The sequence below is a fragment of the Erpetoichthys calabaricus genome, chromosome 18, assembly GCF_900747795.2.
Source record: "Erpetoichthys calabaricus chromosome 18, fErpCal1.3, whole genome shotgun sequence".
Taxonomy (NCBI): domain Eukaryota; kingdom Metazoa; phylum Chordata; class Cladistia; order Polypteriformes; family Polypteridae; genus Erpetoichthys; species Erpetoichthys calabaricus.
Genome location: NC_041411.2, coordinates 13,721,582 through 13,744,778, shown reverse-complemented (window position 1 = coordinate 13,744,778; position 23,197 = coordinate 13,721,582). Strand labels below are relative to the sequence as shown.

Genomic DNA, 23,197 nt, shown 5'->3' with positions numbered 1-23,197 from the left:
CACGCTTTTAGTTCATACCCTTTTTTGGTGTCCGTGCACCAAAAAATAATTTGCAGTGCCCCGCGACATTTCCAGTATGCGTTTTGTTTGTGAGTGACGCTTTGTTTTTTGTGTTTTCTTGCATTGCTTATTGCGATTTTATTTGTTTTGTGCTTTTTCTTGGGGATAACCCTTGCAACAGGCTTGGTAAACGGAATGGAGCACCCGGCCGGTAGTTCGGGAGAGAAGAGGAGTCACCACTGGAGAAGTTACAAGTTGATGATTGACCCGGCGCTGAAAAAGGGATCGCATAAACTTTACAGATATGATGGCCAGCACTACAGCATGCCGGTGAGCTGTTTTGCTTTTTAAGCAAGAGCGAGATTCCCAACTTTCTCAAAAGAGTTTGACTCCCGCCCGAAGTTCGCTGCTATCGTCAAACAAACAGGAGATCGGAGCGCAAGCAACGCTTGTCTGTTTACGGGGGTGAAATCGAATGAAACGGAGCTTCACAGGTCCATCGAAATGTCTACTTTAACAGCTTCTCTTCATTCTCTGTTGATGTTTCCAAACCCGCGTGTCACCAACTTTTCCTGAACACGCCTCTCTCTCCTCCACCGCCCCCTTCTTAACTCCCGATTCTCTTCTTTTCAGTATCCTGGAATGGCACCAGTGGATTCCGTCCGGGATCCTAGGATTGGTCGCATCTGGACCAAATATAAGGACACGGACCTGCCAGTCCCCAAATTTAAGGTGAGTTCGCGGTGGACGCAGGGGAACCCCTGTCCCCCTTTTCCTCTCTTTCTGAACTTTGCCAGATGCGCACTCCACGTGCAATTGGAATATTGTGGAGAAGTCCACCTGCAACTATGCGTTTTATTAAGCTGTAAAGATAAGTGCTAAGTTCAGGAAGGATAACTTTATATATAGTGGATATATATGAGGGGTACGTATTTTGTGGAATGGACGGAGCTAGGTAGGACATGAATCGAGATCTTATTCAACCACTCTTTACAACTGCAACCATACTTTAACCCTTTTGAGCCAGGCTCAATCGACTTTTGATTAGACTTTCCTAAGTTTGCGTTCACAGTAATATATACATGAAATGCATCGGTATACTTTTAAGATCTGTTTTCTCGCTTGCGCTTTTCTTTTGCTGTTTGCCCCTCTATTTAATCTGCGTCCTTTTCCGTCTTTAACCACAAAAACACACTTTTAAGTGTAACTGTGTTTCAGATCGACGACTGTTACGTGGGTCCCGTACCCCCAAAGGAGGTCACGTTTGCTAAGCTGAATGACAACATCAGGGAAGGCTTTTTGTCGGATATGTGTAAAAAGTACGGCGAGATCGAGGAGGTGGAAATTTTGTACAACCCTAAGAACAAGAAACACCTGGGCATCGCCAAAGTGGTGTTTGTGAGCGTGAAAGGAGCGAAGGAAGCAGTGCACAACCTGAACAACACGTCCGTCATGGGGAACATCATCCACGTGGAGCTGGATACGAAAGGTAAGCGAACTGCCCCCGACCCCACACCGGTGAGCGAGACATCTCGCTCTTGTCTTTTTAACGTCTTGTCGGAATCGCGTGTGATGCGTGTGCTCGGTTGCTAGGAGACGGTAGTAGTTTACCAAATACTCCTGTTCTGACAGGGCCATTAATACTAGGCGCGAGTAACGAAGTAAACAAAGGACACGCGGCTCTCCTTCAAAGCTGGCAGTGCCGTTACTTTGCGATACGTTCAGTAAGCGCAGTGTACACGAAAATAAGGAGGGATCAGCCAAATGATCGTTATTTTGAGACCCTTATTATATTGGGGATATGTGACTAAATGCGTCACCTTGACTTTACCTTTTCTTGGGTGTCTAATATTCGCCAGGCTGCCAGTATGCACTGTGTATGTTACACGCGTTACTTCGTGCAGCAGCTGACAGCAGTTTCCTCTTAAAGACACAGTGTCCTTTTTAATTAACTGAATTGAGCGTATTGTGATTTATGACGCTTCAGTACTACCTGCACCCCGTTTGGAGAAGAAAAGAAAGAAACCATTTCACTTAACTCTAAATATGTTGAGTTCTGATTCGTGGCAGTAGAAATCGTATTCATTTTCAGCGCTGTACACATTTTTCAAAGTTTTGTTTTCTTTTTTCGTGGATGGTTGATCGGTGATGCTATATGAAATTACTACTTTATAAGTACAGTTGTGAATTTAATGACGATCATACAGGCGGAACCTTGTGCTAAAAAATCCATTCATATCTGTATTTTGTTTCAAACACACCAGGACTTAACGAATAAGACTTTTTATCCATACTGTTTTTTAAAATGCAAACTGTATTTTGCTAAAGAGGGATGTGTAGCATGAAACAGGTTACATTTTTCCAGTTGGTTTCTTATGTGCGTCTGTTTACTTGTTTTCCCTTTGCGAGTGTAGGTTTCCAGTAGAAGGGGTTCAGATTCCTTCTGTGCTTTAGATATGCAGTTAGCTTGAGTGATGCCTCTAAATTGGTCCTGTGCTAATGGTGTGCATTCATGTGTTCTGCAATGGACTGGCACCCTGTCCAGTTAATTGCAGTGCACTATTCTTCTGCATGCACTTACTGCTGCTAGAATAGGCTTTGGCACCCTGCAACTTGAATAATTTTTAAAAGTTTTCCAGAAAAAAAATTCATCGATGCAGTGTCTTCCATTGTGAACAGATCTCTTAAGTGTTTTAAAACGGGAATAGGACACAAAACAGCATCCACCACTATAGAACAATTATTTAGCATTTGATTTGCAATGTAATTGCATTTTAAAGTGCTCTTTCATAGCATATACCTGGGGTGCTACATGAAATAAAGCAGTCACACAATGAAAAGAAGTTGTATATCTTTATATGTTTAAAGTTAATTATAGACAGCACATAGTAATATTTTAGAATCCACTTGAATTCAAATGCCGTAAGAGGTGATTAACACTACATAAATGTTAATAATATTTTATTAGTTGTGATCCTTGATGCCCAAATGTAGCTAGCTCATGCTCAACCTCCATCAGCAAAATTCTGTATTTCTCATAGCTAACCATGGATATGCAGATATACAGTTAGGTCCATAAATATTTGGACAGAGACAAATTTTTTCTAATTTTGGTTCTGTACATTACCACAATGAATTTTAAATGAAACAACTCAGATGCAGTTGAAGTGCAGACTTTCAGCTTTAATTCAGTGGGGTGAACAAAACGATTGCATAAAAATGTGAGGCAACTAAAGCATTTTTTGAACACAATCCCTTCATTTCAGGGGCTCAAAAATAATTGGACAAATTAAATAACTGGAAATAAAATGTTCATTTCTAATACTTGGTTGAAAACCCTTTGCTGGCAATGACAGCCTGAAGTCTTGAACTCATGGACATCACCAGATGCTGGGTTTCCTCCTTTTTAATGCTCTGCCAGGCCTTTACTGCAGCGGCTTTCAGTTGCTGTTTGTTTGTGGGCCTTTCTGTCTGAAGTTTAGTCTTCAACAAGTGAAATGCCTGCTCAGTTGGGTTAAGAGCAGGTGACTGACTTGGCCATTCAAGAATTTTCCACTTCTTTACTTTAATAAACTCCTGGGTTGCTTTGGGCGCCGTTTCATGATACAGATGGACAATGACCCAAAACATACAGCTAATCAATTTGACTGCTGTATTTAGCTGGATTTGAGCAGACAGTATGTCTCTGAACACCTCAGAATTCATTCGGCTGCTTCTGTCCTGTGTCACATCATCAATAAACACTAGTGTCCCAGTGCCACTGGCAGCCATGCACGCCCAAGCCATTACACTGCCTCCCTCCACCGTGTTTTACAGATGATGTGGTATGCTTTGGATAATGAGCTGTTCCACGCCTTCTGCATACTTTTTTCTTGCCATCATTCTGGTAGAGGTTGATCTTGGTTTCATCTGTCCAAAGAATGTTTTTCCAGAACTGTGCTGGCTTTTTTAGATGTTCTTTAGCAAAGTCCAATCTAGCCTTTCTATTCTTGAAGCTTATGAGTGGCTTGCACCTTGCAGTGCACCCTCTGTATTTACTTTCATGCAGTCTTCTCTTTATGGTAGACTTGGATATCGATACGCCTACCCCCTAGAGAGTGTTGTTCACTTGGTTGGCTGTTGTGAAGGGGTTTCTCTTCACCATGGAAATGATTCTGTGATCATCCACCACTGTTGTCTTCCGTGGATGTCCAGGTCTTTTTGCGTTGCTGAGTTCACCAGTGCTTGCTTTCTTTCTCAGGATGTACCAAACTGTAGATTTTGCCACTTGTAATATTGTAGCAATTTCTCGGATGGGTTTTTTCTGTTTTTGCAGCTTAAGGATTGCTTCTTTCACCTGCATGTAGAGCTCCTTTGACCGCATGTTGTCTGTTCACAGCAAAATCTTCCACATGCAAGCACCACACCTCCAATCAACTCCAGGCCTTTTATCTGCTTAATTGATAATGACATAATGACGGACTTGCCCACACCTGCCCATGAAATAGCCTTTGAGTTAATTGTCCAGTTACTTTTGAGCCCCTGAAATGAAGAGATCGTGTTAAAAAAATGCTTTAGTTGCCTCACATTTTTATGCAATCGTTTTGTTCACCCCACTGAATTAAAGCTGAAAGTCTGCACTTCAACTGCATCTGAGTTGTTTCATTTAAAATTCATTGTGGTAATGTACAGAACCAAAATTAGAAAAAAGTTGTCTCTGTCCAAATATTTATGGACCTAACTGTATAAATACTTTTTGTACTGCAGTGTCTAAAGGTTTAATTAAAGGCAACCTCTTGATTTAAAACACTGTGAGCTCTTCCTTGCCTTTATGGCACTTGTATGCTTCTGCATAAAGGATTAAAAGTTACACCCAATGGTGGGAGTTTGACTAGAAATTAAACTGTGGCAGAATTCTCCTCCTAAATATTGCTTTGTGAATAACTTGTGTTGGCCTTGGTATGAGAGGTGGTGTACAAAATAAAAATGTATTACGGTGATAGTAAAACCCTAAGTAGCATTTTGACCAGTAATCTCCTCTTTGCACTGATTTATTTTGAGTTTCCTGGGATAGAATGGGGTTACTAGTTCTGAGGAAATGGTGTATTGCATGCTTTTAACACACTTGTATATACCTATTAACATTTTATTTGTAGTGTTGGCTAAATTAATATATACTGCATCTGTTCTAAAAGTAAAGAGCCACTTAGAAAAGTCAAATGTAAAACAAAAGAAATTAAGTTGAGGTTACATAATAATGCATGTTTTTTGTTCTTTTCTGTACGGCTATTCAGGTGAGAATCGGATGCGATACTTTGAGCTCTTGGTCAGTGGGATTTACACCCCTAGAACCTTGCCAGTGGGAGGTGAAGCATTCTTGGATTCATCTCCTCGAAGTGTAAGCAGCACACCCTCGGTAAGCCACTTCTTGTTTCACATTTATCTGTCCTGTCTGAGGAAGCATCAATAAGGTGTAGACTTAAGTGCCCGAGCTGCTTTATCCATGTCTTTCAAGTAAAACACAGGCAAATGTGTGTCATTGTTTATTGATGCAATTTGTTGGCAAGTGAATGACTGCCACGTTAAAGTTAGGCACCTGTAGATGGATGATTTGAATATACTGCTGTGCATCAGAGCACACAAGTGTCTGTACAAGATCTCTACTTCAGCAGTTCATTCATTTATATTATGAGAGGGTGGGAATGCTACCAAATGACCTAATACTACTTATTTTTGTGTTGTTTTTTTTGCAGAGAAAAGTGCTTTGTTTAATTTTGTAAATAATGGTCTATCATGTTTTTCTATGTGTCAGAGGAGAATATGGAAGCCTAGTCAGCTAGTTGTGCCCGTTTCCAAGAGTGAGGAAAGGACGAAAGTCTGGTAGAAGTGTTTCTATATTCTAAAGTAATAATTTAAGCATCTAAGTCCTAGAATTATTTTGTAGTGACTTAATATTTCCTTTTGTGATGTAGTATCATGATACATCGTATGTGCATGCATAGCAAGTCCATTTTCAATTTGCCTATTGCAGTTTATGATGCTTTGTTCTTAAATATATGCAGTTTAACAAAAGTGCTCGTGTCAAGGTTTTGCACACATTAAAAAAAAAAAATTGATTTAATTGGAGAAAATATTGTGAAACACTGGAAGGGGGTTGTGATAGTATTTTTTTTCTTTTTGAATTGTTAAGTAGACTTCTTTATTCTGGACATTTTCTTTCCTGCAGTTCAGAGCATCGTTCGAACGAATGTCCCTGAGAGTTACAAACCGTATTTCAAAGTCCTTATCCAGTGTGACTCCAAGCCACTTACTTAATCTGCCTGTGCCATTTGTGTAGCTGCCCATGATAAAGTTTAATTTGTCTAAGTTTTTACATTCAATCTGTAACATATTCTTGCCGTATCGGCCGTAAACTTAACAAATGCTATACTTTGTTTTTTGTCATGCTGTAGAATGTGATTCTGAATTTGTTAATGTTTTTTTTGGAAAAATTTAAGCTTCCTCCTGCAATCGATGAATGTATTGTTCCATGGGAAAGAATGAGGGAATAAGAATCCACAGTGTCTGCTTAGTTGGGCTAAGCTCCTGGGAATGTCGAGAAGCCTGGCACTGCATTATAAAAAAGGCATCTAAATAACTAGACTTGCCTGGTGCTGTGTATTGCATGGGCAAAGATATTGAAACAACATAAAATGAATTTGAGCTGCAGTGAGATGTTACTCTTCACAATAACTGAAATAAAGTTTCAGATGTTGAGTTAGCAAAGCTGCTGGAGCCAGTCCTTTTTAACTTGAAACAATTCACCATCGTCTCTGATAATATGCCACCATCATGTTATCATCTTAATTTGGAGAGATCTCTCTACAAGTAAGGAGGCGGTGTAATCAAATTTCCAATCTTGAGCTTTTCGCTGTCTTGCTGAGGAAGAGCTGCACGTCACTTATTTTATGTACTCCAAATCTAGTCCTGCATCTCTGTGTCGATGAAATTTATGAGCCCTTTTTGTTTTGAGAGCAACCAAGTTTGAGTCAGAAATGTCTTTTCAGGCTTATAAACCATCTGGCTTGAACTGTCTTTTGAGGGATTTTAACAGTTTTAAGTTGTTCATTTTAGTCATGCTGTGGATTGACAGTACCTTCAATGCTAAAGCTATGTCAGATGTTTGCACCAAATGATACTTTTCAATCAACATATAATGGTGCTTCACTACAATACTATATATAATTATATTTTCAGATTAGGTGGAATAAGAGAGTTGACAAGTTCAGATCACGATGATACATTTGTATAAACTCTGACTAGATCCTGTGTCCTGCAAGCTCAATGTATTTGATGGACAATTCATTGTGACAGTATGGTACCTTGTTCAAATCTTTTGGTGCCATTTCTGTGATTGTCGCTTGTCAAATCTTCCCGACTTGCTCCTCTCCTGCCCCCACAATTTTGCTTTTGGTAGAAACAATTGGAGAGCACTGTGTGGCTGTTTCGGAAATTTTACATCCAAGTTCAAATTTACAGTCAAGAGTACATTGGAATGCTTATTTGCATACCAACTTTCAACTCGTATCTGCTCTCTGGTGCCAGAATCAGGAAGTATTATTGGTCAAACATGGCCCTTACCATGGAAGCATCTGGATCATTCACTTTCCTTATGGTGCTTGAGTGTTTAAATTGGCTTCCCCATTTTCTGACACTGCTACTACCTATTGCAGGTTTCGTCATGTGCGTGTTGAATTATTGTGTAAATATTGAGCTGAGATTCTCTGACTGAGGCAGGTGATTTCATTTTTATAACTTGGGTGCTGGATAAATATAGGCAACTCATAAACATTACCTGCACATTTTAGTATTATTAGACATTTCTAGGAAAGTCCTGTTTGCTCACTATATTTGACATGACTCTGAATGAATGGGGTTCATCAAGTTTTATGATTTAGTAAACTCACAGACACCTATGTATACTCTTTGCAGCATTGTTAATACCATTTCACATCTCTGTGTTCTATCCTTTTAATAACATTATATAAAAATGAAATTTAGGTCTGAGTTAGTTTTAAATACAGTACACCCTCAATTCACGGGGGTTACATTCCTAGAGCACCCACGAATTGTGAAAAACTGTGACTTTTGGATGTGGTTAGAAAATGCCTTTAAATGCCTATTTTTATAGTTTAAACCCTAAATACAGTATGCCCCCATAGCACTTTATTTCGTTGCAAACTTGTCTTAATACATTAATACATTACCTAAAAAAATTACCTTAATACATTACCTAACAACAGAATGTAAATGTAAACCTGTCTACTGTACAGTACTGTACTGCTATGTCTCCCACGGTGCTAGAATGTAAAATACCGATTTTACCGCTATACGTACTGTAATTCATGCAAGTGCGTTTTCTTTGGTATGCGCTGTCATTTTCTTTGGTATAAGTAGAGTAAATACATAATAATTTAATTAAAATACAGTAAAATGTACAGGTACTCGCCAATAATGAATGATATTGATGATGATGAAGTAGCTTTAAAACTTTAGTAGATTTCAAACTCCTCGGGTGGCGCCTCTTCTTCAGGCGCTTCAGGAGGAGTCGTATCTTTGGACGTGTCTTCTTCTGGTGGGGTTTCGTGTTGGCTTTTCTTTATAGGTTTCAGGAACATTGTGATGGGAAGTTGGTACATTGTCTCCTGTAGCGAACTGCTGGTACAATTTCCATGCTTTCTCACGGATAATGTTATCGTCCAAGGGGATGTTCTTCTTCCTGCAGTTGGTGATCCACAGTGCCAAGGCAGATTCCATCCTGACGATATTTTTATTCCTTACGGTCGTTACCTTTTTGGCACTATCACAGAAACTTACAGATAGGGTATTCCAGATCACTGCTTCGTTCTTCTTTATGTAACATGCGGTGCTTTCATTAATGCCATAGTGGAGCACTACTGCAGCATAACTTTTTAGTTCCCAGAGCAAATCCAGTAGTTCAGCCTTCTCTTCTTTTACCTCCACCACCTTGGGGAGGGTAGTCAGACCTGGAAAGGCATTATTTTGTACCACTGTATGCTGCAATACTGTATATGGATGGTGTGATAGTTAAACCCCTTGATTAAAAAAAGTATACTTGGGAGAAAAAATTAATCAAGTAAAAGTACAATTTACTTAGTTAAAAAAATTATTAAAATCCTCAAATTCCTGCTGTGCATTTTGGAATGTACAGTATCATCAGAATAAACATAGCAATGAAATAGATAACAGTATTTAGTAAAAAGTGTACACTACTTTATCTAGCAGTTACATTTCAAACATATTAACCTGTACACGTCTATGAAATTAAAAAAAAAAAAAAAATCTAATAAAATCTAAACATTCATTTCAAGCTCTAGCGAAAGTGACCCATCATCATGTTGTACTTTCCCAACCGAACTGGAATGAGAATCGAACTTTATGGAAACAGACCATGTATTTTTATTTACAGAAGTACACAATGATATTTAAAATATGAATCCAACAAAGTTCTTTATTACCTTACATGCAAAACGGCAAATGTCAGTTTTTCTATTTAATGCCATAAGTTGATTGATTAAATGATGCAATTCCAAGCATAGAACAAATATGACCGAAGGATCCAGTGTCATGACATTGTTTATGGCTTGCCACTAGATTTCAATATATAAAAGCGTTTTCATTTTAAAACCAAAATTCAAATAAACAACACAATTGACACAGTTAGCAAATTGTAATTATCATTGTGTACATCTAATAAACTGGGCCCTTCATAAACTGTAAAGTGCTTCATACTCTCCCTCCCAATAATGATATTTTTTTTTATGAAAACAAATCCAGTTTTATTGCCACATATACACTACATTAATTACACTTAGGAATCAGTAAGGCTACTATATTAATTACTCTATTAGTAAGTTATTGACTATACTTGTCTGAGCTCATTATACTAAACTAGCAACGGCGCACTGCACGCTTGACTTGATCATTCCTAGTTTTCCTCCTCTTTCTCTGTACGTTTATCATTCGTTTGCTCAGAGGTTGATGCGCTTGCTGTTTCCTGAGCAGCTCTTCTTTCCTCCACCCTAGCGGCCTTCTTCTTCTCTTCTTTTGTCGGCATCTTTTCGTGTTAAAACTGACTAAGTCAGTGTTTATGTTGCAATCACTTAGTATGTTTTCTTTAATTTTTCACTTAAGCTGGCACTTAAGTCTTCAATCTGCCTCAAGAATGATTTATGATGTGAAGAGGTAGGGGAAGTGACGGCGAAGGTGGTAGGGAATGAGAACGGTGCCCATACACATGCGTTGCACGGCCACCCTGCTGGCAGCTGCCGAGAGTTGATTCTACAATAAAATAAAAAAAGAGGAATAAGAATCATCACCCAGAAAGTGGACAGTAGACATTACGTATTATATGTGTACCAAATTTCAGGTCAACTGGTCAAACGGTTTGCGAGCTACAGGTGTTTTAAAATCCTGGACAGACAAACGAACAGCCACGGAAGTGTATTATATAAAAAGACTATCCGACACCCGCCGTAGCATACGGCGGTGTAAGAATAGGAACGGAAAACGGTAAGAAAGGAATTCAGAAATCAAGAAGAAATAAACGCAGTGTGCATGTAGAATTTCCGGACAAGCAGGATTACATGTGATAGTGATAAATAAATCAGGCTTTCCGAATTTACGTACTATGGCCATGACATCCTGATAGTTTTGTTGCATGTATCTTGGACTTCCTGGAAATGTGGATGATAATATGATCATTTTGCCTACACGTACGTTATTTTCAGCATTTGCTTGCAGTGTGTCTGAAAGTCCTTTGTATTGTTCCACGCGTAGATCTTGTAGATGTAATCTGAGATAGTTGAGACACGCGCCCTCTGTTTTAACGTACACATCTACGAGCTATTCAGTAAGCCTTATTTGCTTGGCAGTTCTTTTATCGGGAACATGTAAATCTTTGTGCCAGCCAATGTCTTCTTGAGGGAATAAAAATGGGTAAACCATAGGATCGCAATTCATATTGAGCGTGGAAATCTGTTTACAGGAGTTGCCTATGGGATAGATGCAAATGTCCCTTTCGGAAGGCTATTCGCCATGTTCTCCGATGAAAATCACTGCAACATCGGTGTGACATGTCGGGGCATTTATATCGTTGTAAATCCTACCTAGGGTTTTCCTGTGAATTTCCCCTTGGGATTAATAAAGTATCTATCCTTGAAAACCATTCGTACAGATGCTGTTGGACTGGACTGAGCGATTTCATGCATGTGTATGATTTAGTGAAGGGGTTGATGGTTCTGAGCATGGAATCTAGCTGGTGAAGTAAATTTTCGCTGCATGCAGAGTTTGCTTTATTTTGTAAGTGTACTTCAGTAGCTTGCGCTGTGTCAAAAACATACAACTGTCCATATCCTGGAGAGGTAGAAGTGTTAGCGTGTAGTGGAGAGATTTGGTGATAAATTTTCCCGTGTATTTTAAAGCAGTATGGTCCGTGGCCAGGAGGTTGAGTTACCTTTGCACCCATGGAAGCAAACGCTAGAGAAGAGTTGTATTCTCGAATGTGTTCACGATAATTTTTAGCTTCTGATGTTTGCTGTGTAAGAAGCTGTTGTAAAGACACAGGTGGCTTCCGCAAAGGTGGTAAAGCTACTGTACCGTTGTGGCAGCACCTCGAGTACTTGTTGGTTGTATTACGCTCAGCAGGCCAGTATAGTGCATGACATGGAAGAGGGCGAATAGGAATCGAGACATGCCGTGTCGGCTGTGTGTGGGCGGGACCGGTTTTGAAGTGGAAGCAGGACGAACCAGAAGAGAAATATATATAAGAGATAATGTACATCACTAAAGTAACATGTATATTTCAGATACTGTAACATGCAAAAAAATGACATGACATAAATTACATGGTAAGCAACTAAAGAAAATACTCTCTAAATATCAGCTGACAATGTAGTCCATAGTTCTCTTCATATAAAGTATAATTTGAGATAGCAAAAAAGATTTCACTTTTGCAAACAAAATTAATTAGCAAGCAAGATTTTTTTGAATCCTGTTGCCTTTAGTACAGTCTGCATAGAACCAGCATAAAGAAGAAAATGTTTAACACTCAAACCATGGTTATGATGTTGTCTGTAAATAGCAAAGTGGAACACAAATGAACAAGCTACAATAAAACTCTTGTGATTGTGCCACACATGAGTGTGAGGGGGTTGAACAAGTAGATAGGTGTTGCAGGAGAGAGATAAGCAGAACTACTTTTGTTGCTCTGTTCAAATTATGTGCTAAATCAATACAACATTTGTGTCTTAAATATAATGTCACAGGATTTTTGTTTTTGCCTAGCCCTGTGTGTGACCGATTCTTGGTTGTAGCATGACCTGCGAAAGGCAGGTACGATTCTCAATGTGGAGCCTTTAGAAATGGATCATTTTGCATACTACAGTACTTAGTATAGACGATTATTGATAATTATTTATCAATGCACACCATACACATTTAGATAAAGCACAGAATGGGTCTTTTTTTCTTTTAATGCCTCCTGTTATCCTAGCTTATCCTTTTGGACAACTGGTTACCACTTTATTCGCAAAGCTAAGTGGTTATTATAAATTTACTGTGGTTGTTTTTCATTACAATTAACTAATTTTTTTCTCTATATTTTAAGCACCCCCCCCCCCCCCCTAGTTTAAAAATCAGCCAACTTCTGTTGTTTTTTGTACTTGTGAGGAGGAGTTCTTGTATGCAGATGGTTCCACATTGTTCAGGATACAGCTTAGACCACGTAAGGACGCCGTGTTGTCTTACATCCTTGCATCTGAGCAGGTCTTCTAAATGAGATGAGGCCAGTGATGCATACCTGTAGTACTGTGAGGGGTGAGAAATTCGACAGCACAGACTTGGTTCTTTGCTAATACACCCGACCATCATGTCATGATATGCTGAGGTGCATCTACTTACTGAGCCAGAGAAAACTGCATGGCCATTATGTCATTTACTAAAATACTTTAAGCTTCCAGATCGTGACATACAACTTCTAGAATTTTTGCATGTAGTATTGTTTTAATTGTTTTTTGAATATAGCCAATCAGGGCGGCACGGTAGCGCAGTGGGTAGCGCTGGGTTCACTTCCCAGGTCCTCCCTGCGTGGAGTTTGCATGTTCTCCCCGTGTCTGCGTGGGTTTCCTCCGGGCGATCCGGTTTCCTCCCACAGTCCAAAGACAAGCAGGTTAGGTGGATTGGCGATTCTAAATTGGCCCTAGTGTGTGCTTGGTGTGTGGGTGTGTTTGTGTGTGTCCTGCGGTGGGTTGGCACCCTGCCCAGGATTGGTTCCCTGCCTTGTGCCCTGTGTTGGCTGGGATTGGCTCCAGCAGACCCCTGTGACCCTGTGTTCGGATTCAGCAGGTTGGAAAATGGATGGATGGATGGATATAGCCAATCAATTGCATTTTGTAATGACCCACCTTGAAAATGTGACAAAGCAGGATTGTTACTAAATAAACACACTTTTTTTTTTTTTTTTTAAAGAAAGTATTTGCATTACACAACACTTTAAAAAGTACAGGACATTCTCCATTCTTTGTTGTTTATTTTATTATTATTATTTTTTTTTTTTTTTTTGAAGATTTGCTCTTTCTCTTGGTTCTCCTTTCTTTCTCTGGATTGTTATGTACAGTTTAATTGTATGTAATAGTATTTTCTTAGCTGTTATTGTATGGAATGTTATTTTTTTCAAAAAAACGTTTAAAAAGTACAGTTGTGCTATAAAATCTACTTAAGTGCAGTAACGAAAGTAAATGTAGTTTGCTACTTTAACAATTCTTTACATTTATATAGCGCTTTTCTCACTACTCAAAGCGCTCCCCACACAGGGAGGACCCGGGAAGCGAACCCACAATCTCCTTACTGCAAAGCAGCAGCACTACCACTGTGCCACCACTGCCCATGACTCTTGAATTGTTGTGCCACCCTCTGTTAATAAAGTAGACCCTTACGAGAAAGTTAACTGGTTTTATTGTCTTCACTTGCAAGATCGGTAGATGGATTGACCAAGATTCAGAACCAACATTTTAATTGACTTAAAATGACAGTGTTGGCAAAACCGAAATTTGCCTCTGTGCTACATAATTATGGTTTGGCCTTTCACTGCTACCTGTATTATATGTTTTGTTTTCCAGTATATTTCTTTGTCAATGATAATTGCACATTTAAAAACACACTCTAATAAGCTGTGATATTAAACAGATGTTAAGTACAGTAGTAGTAATTTAACCAGTTGTTCTAGACGTGCTATTAGATCCCAGCTTCATTAAATGATCTCTGACTTGCTGCAGCGTCAATTCCCTTGTGTCCTTTAGGTTTTATTGTATTAATTATTTTCATTTTTGAGGGTTGGTTTGCTTTTTCAGAAAGCTTTTTCCCTCTCTTTTGTGGCTTTTCGTCTGGAGTATGTGCTCAGGTTGTTTGTGTATTATTGTACTGAACTGCAAATGGGGAGCCAGCCATATGAAAGACAACAAAAGGTTGCGCCAAGTGATTTGATGCCAAAGTAAACAAAATTCTCTGCTTTAAGTGCTAGTGAGTCACTACAGCAGCAGCAGCAGCAGCTTCACTGTGTTTTGGACCAGTAAAGTTTGTTTTTTCGTTCCCTTTTAGTGTTCACTAAATGTGGTTTGCAAAAGGAAAAAATAACTTCTCGACTAATAAGACATTGAAACATTATAACTTTATTGTTAATGATCAGGGTGGCGCAGTGGTAGCGCTGATGCCTCGCAGTAGAGAGACATGAGGTTTGCTTCCCGGGTCCTCCCTGCGTGGAGTTTGCATGTTCTCCCCGTGTCTGCATGGGTTTCCTCCCACAGTCCAAAGACATGCAGGGTGGGTGCATTGGTGATCCTAAATTGTCCCTAGTGTGGGTGTGTGCCCTGCGGTGGGCTGGCTGGCAGAGGTTTGTTACTGCCTTGTGCCCTGTGTTGGCTGGGATTGGCTCCAGCAGACCCCCGTGACCCTGTGTTAGGATATAGCGGGTTGGATAATGGATGGATGTTAATGATCATCCAGTTTTGTATTGCAGTTATTTATGAATATGGCACTGGTTTTGGGTACATTCAAAATTTGTTTTAAAAGGCTGTAAATATTTATATTGTCTGTATTTTGTCAAATTGTGTTTTTGTTGACTTTTTTCAAAGTGAAACAAAGTTAATACAGTCCCTGCTGCTGGGAACCATCTTTAAACATGACATTTCTTCTGATTGTAGTGCCAAATGACCATTTACATGGTCAATTTAACCGAAAAATATAAAACCTTTAAATGTGACATGTGCCAGAAATTCAGATGGCCTTCCAGTTGATTCACTAGCGTGTTGAGCTTTTTGTTCAGAACTTACTTGGCCTAAATCCACATCAGGATTATTTCCATTTTTTGTGTAATAAATTTCCTGACTTTTCAGACCTCTTTCTCTGTTAGTATGCTGGGACTGTTAATAGAAACACAATTCAATATATTCTAAGAGTGTGTATCTATTAACTGGAACAGGTGCTGTCATTTGCCTACCCTTTTTAGGCCAACTCAGGCATTTTATTTGTCTGTGCTCACTATTGCATTGGATTCAATTTTAGTTCTTTGACTCTGAATTGAGCAATGGCCGTGTCCTCTGATCACAACTGAAACGGGCTGCTCAGTTAGTTAGTTTGGAAGTTTCCTGTTTTTCATTTTTGTGTTGCCATTTTGTATTTCGTTGGCACCATTTAATTTGCTGATATTTTGCCTACCTTTTGGAAAAGTAGTAAATATTTATAGAGTTTTTCTCTCCACTAGTTTTATTCTGTTTAGTTGGTGACTTTGTCATATCTTTTGTTTAACACTTTGGTTCCCTGTAGCTGCTCAGTATCTCATGTTGTCATATTTTGCTCCAATTATGTTTTGTACCTTTTTCAGATAGATGGCTAGAACCTCAAAGTTCACATTCAGTGGTGTGTGTTTGATTTTAATTCTATTTTTTTCCCCAATGTGGACACAATGGCCAGAGGTTTGTTTGGTTTGGGTTCTGATGAATTGTTTGCCAATCTTAATTTTGGTTTGGATAGGGAAAATGTGAGAAACAGCTCTGGAGTTTAAGTGACTTATGAACACCTTCACTTTTGAACCCAGACGAACGATGGTATGGTGGTGGTGGTGTGGTGATGTTGGATCGAGAGTCTTGGCTGCAGTGGCCACAGTGCATGTAAGATTTGCTAATTGTGCCAATTTGTTTAGGGGCTTGGATTTTTCTCCCACTTTTGCAAAGATGAACTGGCAACTCTAAATTAACTGTGAATATGATTTGTGCCCTTTCCTGCACTCATTCCTGCCAGAGTACAGACTGCCATCTTGTGACTAGTTACTGAATAAGCACATTAAATAAATAGAAAGATATATTTAGATCAGCTCTTTAGTATTATGCTTAATGAAAAAAATTACATCCAGAAGTTTTTTGTTTTTTTTTTAATTGGTACCTCCGAAACCTTGATGAACTGGCATTGGCCACAACATGTATTCCTTATCTTCTTATTGCAGTGTACTCTCAACCATGCAAGAAATTCGAAGAAGTCCCTAAATTATTCTGTATGAAGTTGGATTTTATTCATTCCATGGTGTACTTGGCTGCTAGATCCTAATTTGTAGTAACTGACTTAATATCTAATTGATTTATTGATCCGTGTATCTGAAAACCTATACCATGTGCACAATAAGAATTTTTGACAAGGGTGTTTGTCTCTTAGGAAGTCCTTTTGTTTTTCAAGTCCATCCATCAATTTTCCAACCCGCTGAATCCAAACACAGGGTCACGGGGGTCTGCTGGAGCCAATCCCAGCCAACACAGGGCACAAGGCAGGGAACCAATCTCGGGCAGGGTGCCAACCCACCGCAGGACACACACAAACACACCCACACACCAAGCAAACATACCAGGTGGATTCAGACTAAGGGGATAGTACCTACTGTATGAATAAGCCCTATATGTGAATGTTTAAACATGGGGTTGCCAGACGTCCCTTATATACAGGACATGTCCCGTATTTGATCATTTTGCCCCTGTCCTGTACTGACCTTTCAGGGACACCCAAATGTCCCGTATTTAGTTCATTTTCAAAATTTGTAATAAAAATATATTTTTACTACCTTCTTCTGGTACTTAGTTGTAACTTTATAAGTAATTATACTTTCTTTTCTCGGATTCTCTTGATGAAAAATAACCCAAATGTAACAAGGAAACTAATGCTGGCTGCCTGTTTGCAACTTGTTGAGTTGCTGTGGTTGGCGGAGGACAGCGACACTCTTACCGTTTAGCTCTCCAGCTGCGCTGCTGTGCAGTTCTGGATCAGCATTGCAAAGTGTGTTGTTACTACTTGCCACAGCCCACTTTTTTCCTAACTGCCTGTATTAAATAATAATATTTCTCTGTTGTCTGTATTAAATAAATATTTTCAAATGATTTCACTTTTACAGAATTTTTTTTGGCTTGTATTAAATAATTTTCAAATGATTTTACTTTTGTTTTCCTCATAACCCATTAACATCCTTGCTTTATGTTTTTAACTTATATTTCTAATTTTATATAATATATTGGTCTGGGTGTGTAGGGGGCATGTATAAATTTATATATATAGTAATAAAGAGATTTTAAGAGTGTCCCGTATTTCTAATTTTCTACTCTGGCAACCCTAGTTAAACATCACAAAAAGACAGCTGCATAATGGTAAACTTTTATTATCCATCTTTGTAACTAGCGGTTATTGTTGGTTTACACACATCTTTAGTCATATTTTAGTGTTGGTTTTTTTTTTTTTTTGGCTTTGTTTTTTTGAGGAAAACATTAATTTGAATATAGGAAACATAGCACGTAGGATTATCTTTTAGATAGTACTTACTGTATCTTTATACTTGGACCGGACAACTAACAAGAGTTAGGCCTCTCAGGCCTGAATGCAATACAAGAGCGCTGTGGGTAGCTGGTTAGGCAACAGAAAAGGATAGAAAGCCTCCATTTTAACCTACAGTTATGTGCACTATGTCTTCACAACTGAACATGTATGTGCTAAGAGGGGCTCCTTTCATTTTCAAGAATGCATGCAGTATTTGTAATGGTATACAGTTACTTCTTTGTGTTAGCCTAGCCAGCAGATGTAGCCAATGTGCTGATGCTTGGACAAATGGCTGAACTGCGCTGTATCTAAACAGCTCTTCTTTATTCAAACATTAAAACCTATTAGGCGTTAGTTCCTGATTAAAGCACAGAATCAAGATACCTCTAAAAAGATTGTTAGGACTTCAGTTAGACTGTTAAGTGTGCAAGACAGTTGAAATGATGTTGTCCAATGAGTGATAAGGTGAAGCGTTTCACCAAGCCCAAAGTAAATTTCAAAATGTGTTGATTGTTAATTTTTTTGCATGCCTAAAATGTAGCTAGCAGGAAACCTGCGTATTCATAGATTTTGATAAAATTTATTTTAAATTTTCATGCCATTTTTAAAAGATTTTTACCATTTAGTTCATAGCGCTTTCCAGTCTTTCACTAGTCCTCCCAGTTAGGTAGAGATTGTAGGCAGCTGTGCAGAGACGGCAGCCCAGTCTTTATTCACTGTGTTGGCCTTTGGAGAGCACTGTAATCTTTGTGTCACTGTAACCTTTTCTTTGTTTCTTTGTTTATTTATTGTAACCCTATACTGTACTGCAGAACTGTTAAATGGAAAGACTAGAGCTAGCAGTGCCCCACAATAAGTCTGTAGTCTGCAGTGATTTTCTTCATTTAACCCTTTAATTATATACTTTAGATAAGCACTATTTGTGAGATCTTTTGACTAGACTCCCAATTTGTGTGCTTGGACTCTTTATTTTTAGGACCTGAAGCCATGACACTGTCATAAATTGGGGACTGTGGGAGTGTGGTGAAGGCAGGGCAAGAAAATGCTGTGATACTTCTTTCAATGTGGTGTGGATTTTACATGGAATAACATTTTCTATATTCCAAAAGTAGAGCTGTATAGATAGCTGCCTGGTGCCTGATTTTTTTTTTAATACAAACTATGTGGCATTGCCCCCTGCTCACTTTGCTTGCCAACCCCAACCCTACAACCCCCCCAGCTTGCAGTGCTGCTCACATATGTGGATTTCACTTTCACCAAACAACAAATCTTTTAATTCTCGCGGATATGCCTCTTCATTGGGAAGAAACACTACTTTTCCCTAATGGCAACACGAATTAGACGATCTACAAGTCTCCGAGTTAAAGTTTAAATCCAAACAATATATGTGATCTGTTTTTTGCTGTTCTGTTATTTCACCGAGTAATAATTTCCGTTTGTTTACACTAATGCCATCTTTACTATCATTTTATGAGACTTTAGAATTTTGGTACTTCCATTATCTCTAACCTGCTCTGCATGTGCATTGCACCAACGTTTTTCAGTTCTTTTCAACTTTCTTCTTTGTCATCTACTCTTTGTCTTTTATTTCCGGCCCCGGGAGCGATTAAATCTCTTGGCACAAAGTCTTGTCTCGCGGGACTTGAAAGTATCTTTCTGATAAAGTCACGTCTCTTGCCAGGATTTTTGTATATGATAGAGAGATATTTATCAAATACATTTGTACTTGTATTTGTGCCTTGAGCATGGGGAAGGCACTATATAAATAAAATGTATTAGTATTATTATTATTTTCACATGAGCAGGCAGTTAAGCTAACCAGGTGGAAAGGAGGCAGAAGAGCTGGACTTGAAACCACATAGTTGCATGTTCATTTCCCATTGCTCTGTCTATATGTAAAGCTAAACATGTTGCTTAACTCGCCTGCAATTAACTTGCAAGGAAATGCGTTTTGTCACATTGTGCAGTGTGGTTCTCTTTGTGAGCACTTCACTTGGATGATATCCCATATGAACTGAGCTGTACAAAATGAAAATTAATAGAAAGTTTAAAGCAAGGATTAATGGGTGCAATAAAGACAAAAAGAGTAATAGGATAGATTATGGGTTTAACCTCTGAGGCCCCATCAGTTGGATCCAGCTGCACACCTGAAATAAATCCTAATTAAACAATACCTCAATGGCCCCCATAAAATTTTTAATTGCACGATCCTTACATCTAATTGGTCCTGATAGGAGAACAATGGAGCAACGCCAGTGCCTGCTGTTTTAAGGGAAACTCTCGGTTCATTGATATTTCCTAAATTTATACTCTAGTAATGTTTTGGTAACTACTGTAATCATAATAAACATATTCCTCAAGCATATATGCCTTGCTGTTGGTAATTAATGGTGTTTTATAATCTTTATTTGCTTATTTTAGTTCTCTTTTCCCCAACCTTCAGTCCTTTGAAGCTGTGATATTGTTGTGCGCTACTTGTAAAGCTAGGTAGATATTCTTTATTTGTCTCCAGGGGGTAATTAAAACTTCACTGAAGTTCAAGAAAATAAAAATCCAAAAATAAAAAAACATTTATAAAAAACATACAAACAACAACCACCCCAAATCACATACGAACATCTGGCTTGAATAAGAGAGATGTGTTTAATTTACTGTCATTTACTTAACAGTACAATAGATAGTATTTGTTCCTTTTTAAGTGTCAATATCATATGTGGTAAAATACAAAAGTATTTGTTGCCAGGTGAAATTTGGCTTTATACAGAAGCTCAAAATAAGCACAAAAAACAAATTACTGAAATAAAGCAACCACCGCTCAAAAAAAATACATATACTATATAACCATATTAAATTAAAATATCCATTAAAAACAATTATCATGTATCAGAACCAATAATGAATCTGAATACTGTTTTTGTTCCCATTGCGTTAAAATGTTTTGGGTCTAGGTTAGTGTTAGCCATGGCCTGGATATAAGGAGCAGATGGAAATGTGACACTTGGTTTACTTTTGTGAAATCCCAAAGCTCATTGAGATTACACTAAGAAGCTGAGCAAACTTAGCTCCCCCGTATACAAAATAAAAAAAATTAAAAGCAGTCTGTGCTCCCTGGTGAATTTCCAGTCCTCCAAAGCACTGTGCTGAAGTACTTGAGATTGTATACTGATAACCGTGTCAAGGTTAGGGATGGAGCAATATCTGCTAAATGTTTGTATGTAGGGTCTCTTAATTGATCTCCTTGTTTAATTAGCCATTTCACTAATCTCTAAGATTTTTGCATTAGCTGACGATAAACACTTACAATTGTGTAAGAACAGGTTGATGCCAATTTTTGTCATTTTACAGCATAACATAGTAGTGGTTGTGTCAGTTTGAGACTGTTCTCTTACATTTGTCCCATTGCAAGCAACTGTCAATTTATTTCTTTGTTCAGTTTTGAGAATCAACTTTAAACTTTTTGGAGTTGCCATTACAGACACAAATCAGACTAAAACTGTTATACAACCTTTATCTGTCACTAAATGATGCAACACTATTCGCCCGGTACAAAATACACTATATTTTGAACCTTTTTCTTGTTGGTTTTTTTTTGGTAAAACTTGAGTTACTTGTATGGAATGTTATTTAATTTTAATAAAATCAATAAAATACACTATATTGTGGTGTTCTTTTCCCCTGAAGAATGTGCACTTCTGCATAAGGAATTGGAATTCTAGCAACAGTGGAAGGGATGGTGTGAAAATTCTTACTACAGAGTAATGCCATTTCTGAAATGCATTTTGTCTATAAAACTGTTTATTATTATTATTATTATTATTATTATTATTACCCAACATTTATCTGATTCTTTGTTTTGTAAAGTTTTAAACGGAAAGTACAGATCGTCTCAATTACAAAACTGAAACTTAACAATTTGTGCAGAAATGGTAAAGACGCTGTGAAGCAAGAAGGACACGTGAGGTGTTCTTTTGCTGTGGGAATCTCTTGAAGCAAGAAGGACATGTGAGATGTTCTTTTGCTGTGGGAATCTCTTGAAGCAAGAAGGACACGTGAGATGTTCTTTTGCTGTGGAAATCTCTTGAAGCAAGAAGGACACGTGACGTGTTCTTTTGCTGTGGGAATCTCTTGAAGCAAGAAGGACACGTGAGGTGTTCTTTTGCTGTTGGAATCTCTTGAAGCAAGAAGGACACGTGAGGTGTTCTTTTGCTGTGGGAATCTCTTTTCTGTCTAAATTGGAGAGCAGCACACAGTGTCTGTAAAAATGTTGAATAATTACTTCTAATTCTAGACTGTCAAACTGGAGTTGTATATCCCTCAGTGATATTGTCGTCTTTTATAAATTTGTTCTTGTTGCACATTCTGTCAGGATAACTCTACCTATTAATTATTTTAAATGAACTGAGAACGCAAAGTGATGTTTTAAATAAACGGGGAAAAAAACAGCCATACTTATTGTTAAATGATTTAGTATAATATATCCCCACCAGTCCTGACTTGCTCTTAACATTCACATCCTTTGTCCATTGTACACACCAGGATGATAACCTTTGGCACTGTGTTTGTGCTTTTCTAAATCATATTCATGTTGACATATCAATAAAAAGAGTGGTATCGTGTTTAGTAGAGGTAGCAGGGATAAACAAAACAATATGGCCTTTACATTTTTTATCTTAATACTCATGCATTGATTATAAATATTGGTATATTTTAATTTTGAGATTTTTTCCATTTAGATACTTCTCTTGTAATAAATGGGCAGTTTTCCTTTATCATCATGCTAGCAGGGTACCCAACTTAGACTGTGGTAAAGCCAAGCACAGGTGCAGATAATAAATAAATTCCCAATGGAGAAAAAAAAAATCCCCTACCTAAATTTCACTGACTAAACCCATCGTGGTGAGCAATTTTACATACTTGTGCTAAGTCTCAAAAGAGCCTCTAAGGAGCAGTTCCCTAATAAAGCGCAGGTGTGGTGGGTCACTAAATTAAGTTCCCACAGGGAAAAGTTTCAGAACAAATCTTATCCTACAGTCTTCCCCCATACAAATGTGAAATCTGTGTCAGATTTCGAGGAGAGAGGTTCCACGGTGTCGATTTGAATACCAGACAAACACACATTCATCTTTCCATATTAGGAGTAGGAAATGATTTGGTGGATCCAGTATACAGGAAGAAATTCTTACTGTAAAAATAATTGTTGAAAACCATTTTCCCAGGTATGCTAACAAATTAGAGGAAAACGTACAAACACATTTAAGTGTGAAATATGCTCTACCACAAACCATGCAGATCCACGCATACAAAAGTAAATGGA

The 23,197-nt window shown here is 38.3% G+C and overlaps 1 protein-coding gene across 1 annotated transcript in view; it reads left to right on the top strand.

Annotated features, from left to right (window-relative positions):
• Positions 1-23,197, top strand: part of setd1ba (SET domain containing 1B, histone lysine methyltransferase a) — a 55,828-nt gene that overhangs the window by 354 nt on the left and 32,277 nt on the right. Inside the window, exons 2-5 of the mRNA XM_051921356.1 lie at positions 182-330; positions 634-732; positions 1,219-1,489; positions 5,274-5,395. Of these exons, the coding sequence (XP_051777316.1) occupies positions 182-330; positions 634-732; positions 1,219-1,489; positions 5,274-5,395 (641 nt within the window). The remainder of the gene's footprint in view (positions 1-181; positions 331-633; positions 733-1,218; positions 1,490-5,273; positions 5,396-23,197) is intronic.